The following is a 7,934-nucleotide window of genomic DNA, read 5'->3' on the forward strand; positions in this document are numbered from 1 at the left end:
ACGTAACTTTTTTATCACCAGAACTTGAATTTGAATTTTTTTGGGATAGGAGAGGTTTGATACCAACCAATAGCATGTTATGATACAAAGGTTTCATGATAATATCATGAAATATCAATATTGCCTTTCAGTGGGCCCCACTCTAGCAATTGCCCGTTAGGCAATCTCAGGTCCACCATATCCCCAATCCGACATCGCTGGTCACTCTGGTTGAGTAAGATCTTACACAAATAACCAGAAAAAGGTAAGTGTTAGGTTTTTTGAGGTATAAAGAAAGAACTACATACACGTGTATACTATTATTAAGAGGCCTTCTGGGTATCTTTTGACTCTTACCTACTGTAAGGGGGTTAAAGGGAAAGGAGGAGGTGAGAACCAGATATAAAATATAAATAATATTTTAATTTAAAAAAGACACACACAAACACATAAAGGGCAGCTGCCCATAATTCACTCTCTCTCGAACTGGGGTCATCGGCTGCCTTTATCCCTCGTGCACCTCATCAGGCTGAATGGGGATTGGTGTGAGTCGTTCCAGCACGGCCCGCAGCTCCTCCGCTCTACACCTACTAATGCTGATTCAGAAAAAATAAGTTTTTGTCAAGATTCGAGTCTGGTGTTCTCTGCAACAAAAGATGAGGTCATTTTAGTAAAATATAAGGCTCAAGAATTAACCATTAATTGAGATAAGATTTTTTTATTTTATTTCCAAATCCTGTTTTTCAATTTAACTGCATTAATTCAGAAGAACAGATCAAATATTCACTTACCGGTTTATGTAACATGGAGTTGACAAATCATTATGCTCAGGTACTGCTTGTGAGACACAATTTACACCTAAAATATGAAAAATGTTAACACTACATTTAAAACATTACAATTACATTTGATGGAATCAAATTCTTACGTTTGCTAGAGGATTGAGTTTTACGTTTCAATTTCATATATGTTAATGGAATCCCAACAGCAGCCACCAAAAGAGCAACTATTCCAACTATGACTCCAAATATGAGACCAACTCGAGTCAAATTCCCACACACAGCATCAGCCAACATTGTTCCTGGTTTTATTTCTTTACGTCCCTCTGTGCTACACCTATAAATGTGTAATTAAACAATATTAATGACAACTGTAATATTAGTGTCCAGTCTTACAATACTCTTTATTTAACACTTTTAAACCTATGTGATAGTTAACTACTCACTTTGAATGTGGTTGACAAGTTGTTAAAGAACCGTTTGAGTAAGTGCCATCTGTGCAGTTAGCACATATAATGTCCATGAATGCTGTTCCTGTAAAGATACACCAAATTTCTAAAGAGTTTGGCATTAAAAGTGCTACAGGCTAAAAGTGCTTCTTGTGTCTTTATTAACATACTATTAAAAAGTGTACATGCTGTTTGTGGTAGTAAACTGAGAACAAACACACACCTGATTGTTTGATATATTGTCCGGGGTTACATTTAGAGTGTTCAGAGGCTAAAGTGCAGCTGCCTTTATTTTTGACAGTGCAATAGAATCCCTCCAGTGGCTCACAAACTGTATCTGCAGAACGTGTGCAGGCTTTTTTTAATTTTAGCCCTTGGTCTGTGGGGAAAAAATAAATAAAAAATACTTTGTAATTGTGAATATGTACTAGAAAACCACTCTTTATTACACACCTTTTTAATCATCAGAATAACATCATCTTGAAGGTCACACTAACTTGCATCACACACTGTGCAGGGTAAGCATTTGATCAATCCATTGGGTTCATCAGTGTATGTCAATACAGGACATGGCATACAAGTTGTGCTGGTATCCTCTGTGCAGTGCCAAATGGTATGGCTTCCTATAACAAAAGTTCTTTCAAGATTTACTGGTTTTATGATTTATTCAAGGTGCAGTCAGTAATATTTTTGCTAACAGCTAGACTTTTAAAATGAAGGAAACTAAAATAAATGAATATATGAAAATATGTTTAAAGTGATCTTTAAACGTAACACCATGTTGAGATCATATGACTCAAACAATCGATAATTTCCTGTATAGGACATTTTTGGACACAGAAAAATTAAACATGACTAATTGCAAATAGTGCATTTCCCCAATGGCAATGGTAACAGATTTTTTGCTCGTGTGGTTCTGCATCAATGCTTAATGTAAACTAAATATTACTGAGTGCACCTTTGAAAACTCAAAGGTGCACTCCAGTTATCATGAGTAAATCTTTGGAACTGCTAAGTATTATTGTGTTCTCTGTCATGAGATCATTTTAGGAATGTGACTCCTTTGTCGCATCATAAACACTGTAAAACAGCATTAACTAACTCTGGAAAAAATGACTTCACTTTGGTATCTGCTGACTTGCATATACAGTACAGTCAATTACAGTTCTAACATAAACGTGTCCTTACACTCAAAAACAGTGATTTGGCATAAAGTACAACTTTTAACTAGTCGAAAGGAGTGCATTGTTTAATGTAATTTAAAAGAAATGGTCTGTAGGATACACTGGAAAATCATAATTTCCTTGTGACTAGAAATCAGAACTTGTTTTATATACTTTATAAAGGTTAAAAACAAAGTTTTATTGACTGTAATTCAATAACCCTGGTAGAACCCAGCATACATGAAAATAATTATGGTACCTGGTGCACACATTGGGCAGCATTGTCCATTTATCTCATATTCAGCATGAGCACATGCACTGAAACACAGTTTTAGGTCCAGAGTGACAACAGCAGCAATAATTAAAATATTCCTTGACTTGAACATGTTCACATAAATGTGCAAGGGAGGTTTATTTAGTCAATTTTGGAGATGGAGGGAAACGTTTCACCCTCAGACTTCATGGTCCATTTTGTTCCCCTCACCACATTAGAAGAAAAACTGCAGTTTAATTCTGCAGTTGTTGATACTCAAGCATTCTGGTAGCTCCTTTAACTGATGCTTCTAAGCCTTGCAGTTTCAAAGCATGTTGCAGGATGTAAAACAGGAGTTGCATGCAAGTTCATCTCCCTTATGAGGCTGGTGTAATGAGAGCCAGCTGGTAGATAACTGTTGCCTTTAGCCTCCTTGTTAGCGTACCCGCCTCCCACGCCGGTTCGAATCCCGTTCGGAGCGGGATGAGTAGGGCCAATGGTGCCGTGACCCGGATGGGAGTGAGGTTTAGGGGGGTGAGTGTAATGAGAGCCAGCTGGTAGATTACAGTGCAGTGTGTAAACCTCACTCTCCTGAGTGCACTAGTGACTGATGCTAGAGGCTGCAGTCTTTAGCCTCCTTGTTAGCGCACCCACCTCCCACGCCGGAGACGCCGGTTCGAGTCCCGTTTGGAGCGAGGCGAGCAGGGCCAGTTACACTGGCTGAGGCTTATAAAAATAGATCCCTTAGATTTCCTATTCAACTGTTGCACTTTTTGTCAGGCCTCCTCTTTAGAAATGTGAGTTTGTAATTGCATTCTGTAAACAAGTTGAAATGACAGTTGTTACAAATGTTACAGTTTTAAGCTCGACACCATCATAAAGTCATATATAGAGAATAACTTTTTTTTTTTTTTTTACTTTTTTGGAAAAGTTATTGAGTCAATGTCTGTTGAGTTTAGATGGACAGTGGTTGTTTTGCATCCTTAAAATTTATAAATGTTGCATTATCTTAGGAAATGTGTAAGGCCACAACAAATTGTCCCAAAACTGACTATTGATTTCTGACATTTCAATGGTAATAAAGGAAATGCAAAAAAAGGTATACGACTGACTTTATTATATTGGGAGGTGATTTTAATATGGTGTATGATGAGTGGTTAGATAGGTCACCTACTAAATATAATGTACATAATTATAACTCAATATTAGTTCATTTTTTTAATACCCAAGGTTTAGTAGATCCTTGGAGTGAATCAAATCTGTATTCAAAACAATTTTCTTGGTTTAAACCTGACGCTTCCAGCAAGTTCCAAATTTATTTTTGGTTAATTTCTCATAGATTTTTGCTTCATCAATCCACCATTTGCATATCTGCAGCTCCCCTTACAGACCATTGTTCTATTGAATTGATGATAAATCAAAAAGATAAGCCTTTCCATAACAAAGGATATTGGAAGATTAACTCTGATCTTCTCGATTCTGTAAAAGCAGTGGAAGATACGGTTTCAAATATTATTAGAGATGATAGTTTGGCTTCCTGGGTAAGTAAATGGGAGTTCTTTAAATACAAACTTCATCAATTGTCTATTTCTTACAGTAAACAACTAAATAGGTGTTATCTTTTAGAAGAGAATTCTCTTATTAAAGAAATAAATTAATGTTCTATCAAATTAAGTTTGACAGAGAACGATACATCATGATTGTTATCTCAGCAATCACATTTAGATGAAATGTATATGTGAAAAGTCAGGGAACATACTGTACATTAGATCAAGTGCTAAATGGATGAAAAAAAAAAAAAAGTATTTTTGTAGGTTAGAGAAAAAGCGTCAGGAAAAAAAAATGCTGTTAAACCTTTAAAGTTTTAAAGGTTTAAAAAAACTCAGTTGCCTTGCCATTAGGTACTTCACAGATTTGACATCAAACAAGGGGTTAAACAAGGCTACCCCATCTCACCCTCGATATTTATTATGGCTACAGAAATGTTGCCCATCCTTATAAAAAATTCTAATATTGAAAGACTAAATGTGTTTGGACATCAAATTGAAATTAATCAATTGGTGGACGACACTGGGAATCTGATCAAGAGCTTTTAAAAATAAAGCAAAGCAATTGAAATGAATTATTGTTCCAAATTTTCAGGTTTAAAACTTAATATTGGTAAATGTGAAATTATCACAATACATGAATGCTCCCTTGAAGCTGCATATAATATCCTAGTCAAATCGAATGTTAAATATGTAGGTATACACATTTCTAAGGGTGAGGCTGTTAAGGTAAAACAAAATATCTGGAATAGATGGAATGAATACAAAGGTAGACTTGATGTATGATGCAAAGGGATTTTTCTATTTTTGGAAGGATTTATTTAACTAAAATGGAGAGTCTTGCCAGGTGCATTTGCCCTGCATCTTGCCTCTCTATTTCCAATAGAGCTATTAAGACCATTAATCAAATTAATTTTAGATGGAAAAAAGCATGTACATTACATTGAGAGATCACAACTTACACAAGATTACGAGAATGGTGGATTGCAAGCCTTTGATTTGCAGTGTATAAATGGCATGTTGAAGATCAAATGGTTATTTTTTTATAACTAATGAAAAAAAGTTTTTGGATTAGCATTCCCAAAGGAATATTTAGGAGATTGGGTGGAATTTATTTCCTATTAAAATGTGACTATTATTTCAAAACTTCCAGTCAAATTATCTTTTCACCAACAGATTGTGCTGTATTGGAAGTTATTGTAAATCACAACTTTACCCCACATAGGACCCCCATTTGTAATAATAGAGTTGTTTTATCCAGATATAAGTCTGTATGTATTATTGATTGGATCGAAAAGGGTATCTGGTCTGTAGTTCACTTAATGGATGAGGATAGGAATCTGTCAACTTTTAACGATTTTTGTACTATATACAACATACATTGTGAAGGCAAACAATTTGAATGTATTATGAATGCCATTCCTTTCATTCACTTAGTACAAAACACCTTTGTTCATTCGCTAGATTACTTATGCGAACTCCCATCTCTTCTCTTTTACGGTAACGACCTCATGACAATGCTTCCCAATAAACATTTTCATTCTTACTTTTATTCTAAATTATACGCTTTTGTACTGTAATGGTATTTACTGGTTTTTGATAAACCACCTGCAAAAAAATTGAGAATCCAGCATATAAGTTTTCCAGTGGCTCCTAAATCAAAGGAAACTCACTTGAAGGATACCATTAAATAAATGAGACAACTGATCACCTCTTCTTTTACGGTGTATATTCAAATATTTTCTGGGAAAATGTCCTATTGGTTGCAGACAAATATCCAATCACTGCCTACCTTCTCTAGGAACCATGTTGTATTTGGAATGTTATTGTATGACAAAAAAGTAGCATTTTTAATTTACATAATGTTGATTCTGGGTAAATTCTTTATGCATAAACATAAATGTATAAAGACAAAACCTTATTTCTCTGTATTTAAAAGTTATTTCCTTTGTAAGGATGTCCATCACTAAACAAGCCTGCAAAATTCTTCGGATGATAAAAGACTTTGGTTTATTGGAAGATTGATGAAGAGACCCCTCTTTCTTTCTTTTTCTTAATTTTATCTGTGCGCCTTGTTATTTGTTTTAACTTATATTTATGAATGCCATTATAAATGTGTATTTTGTTGATGTTCAATAATACTAATAATAATAATAAATGCATTCATTTTGAACGAATCTTTTATGTGACTCAGAAGAAGGAGTAGTCTCAGAGAGTGAGGTGTTCATTTTGTTTTGGCCGCGCATGTGCATTGCGCAACCTCATTTCGTTGGTTGCTTTCACTTGCACTTTTAAACTTTCATTTACACTGGAAAGTACCAAAACCTTTGCAATCAAATAGCATATAAACTTACAATAGCTACAAGAAGTGTTACTATCCAAGAAGGATCTAGGGGTAGGTTTGAACAAACATCAAAAGTATAGATACATAGATTTACATTAATGTACAATAGGGGAAAAATAAGAGAAACGTACCAGGTATATAAAAGACAACACTTGCACAAATATTTTTCTCAAATAATGCACAGGTTGACAGTTTTAAGGTCTTTGGTATTTAAAAAAGATGGATTGGATTTATTTTATTATTACTGTAAAAACCAAACATTACATCTTTGAACAATATTGAAAAATACAAAATTACAATTTTGTTAATAAAATTATGTGTGTGAGGGCAAACCCCAAAAATGTGAAGTGCAGATTTGAAGGGGCATCACAAAAATAACAAATTGCCTCTATATCGGATTTGAGTCTTTTTAAATATTTTTTTGGAGGTATGACATTAGTACTGGGAGGAAATGTAAACAAATATATATACATACACAATACATTTTTTTAATATTACGTTTAAGTGTATAACATCATGCTTTGTGTTATATTACATGAGAGAGAGAGAGAGAGAGAGAGAGAGAGAGAGAGAGAGAGAGAGAGAGAGAGAGAGAGAGAGTAAAATGGGAGAAGATACCAAATTTACTGTCTTAATCCACCGCGATCCATTTTTTTCCTCTTCTGGAAATTTAATTCAAATGTAATAGCTTTTGAAAACTAGCTTTTTCTTTTGGTTGATTTTTGTGGACCGCAATGACTGAAGGTGTTAAACGTGTTTGTTACATATGTGTTCATGTTACATAATATGGCTGCTATTATTTGGTTTATTTACTTTTGTATCATGTAGTTAAGAATTGTACCTCTGCTTATTAAATATTCTCAACAGGCTGCAATGTTTTAAATATTATTAAACAGACTTTAATCGTACACATACCAATCTTATATCTGACGGGCTACCATGTTCAGTAATCGCATCAAATCGCGTTAATGACAATGCAATAAAAATAAATTCTTACCAAATGAGGGAATTTGGAGAGAAAGTTTCGACCCAATCCTGACAAATGAAAGCAACTCACAAGACTGAATTTACTTTCAGTTTGTTCATGATACATATGCAGCCTCCAGTATTGCAGGATTATACTCTCCATATCAGCAGTCAACAACCATGTGACTGCCTCTTTATAGGACACCTGAGCTTTCCTTAAAGGAACATTCCATGTTTTATTCAAGTGAAGCTCAATCGAAAGCATCGGTGGCATAATATCAAATCAATCCATTTTATTTCTATAGCATATTTAAAAACAACACGTTGTCCAAAGTGCTTCACAAATGCATAAACGTATACATGGGTGATTCTCCAACTAGGAGCACTTTTGGCACTGTGAGTTTATGGAAAATTCACTCTCTTAAAACACACTTAAAACAATCTTCCTAGCTTC

The 7,934-nt window shown here is 34.5% G+C and overlaps 1 protein-coding gene across 2 annotated transcripts; it reads right to left on the reverse strand.

The window, feature by feature from the left end:
• Window positions 1–6: 6 nt before the first annotated feature.
• On the reverse strand, window positions 7–7,651 carry LOC127630819 (tumor necrosis factor receptor superfamily member 14-like). 2 transcript variants are annotated; one of them, XM_052108625.1, is made up of 8 exons: window positions 7,512–7,651; window positions 2,630–3,439; window positions 1,705–1,830; window positions 1,431–1,586; window positions 1,205–1,292; window positions 908–1,095; window positions 771–837; window positions 7–575 (listed from the first exon to the last, which is right to left on the reverse strand). In XM_052108625.1, exons 2-8 carry the CDS (start codon window positions 2,754–2,756, stop codon window positions 485–487), a joined length of 843 nt encoding a protein of 280 aa, XP_051964585.1. In that variant the 5' UTR covers window positions 2,757–3,439; window positions 7,512–7,651; the 3' UTR covers window positions 7–484. The 2 variants fall into 2 exon arrangements, with proteins under 2 accessions (XP_051964585.1, XP_051964586.1); XM_052108626.1 differs by having other exon boundaries at window positions 458–623.
• Window positions 7,652–7,934: the final 283 nt, after the last annotated feature.

This window comes from Xyrauchen texanus, chromosome 37 (genome assembly GCF_025860055.1).
Source record: "Xyrauchen texanus isolate HMW12.3.18 chromosome 37, RBS_HiC_50CHRs, whole genome shotgun sequence".
NCBI classification, from domain to species: Eukaryota; Metazoa; Chordata; class Actinopteri; order Cypriniformes; family Catostomidae; genus Xyrauchen; species Xyrauchen texanus.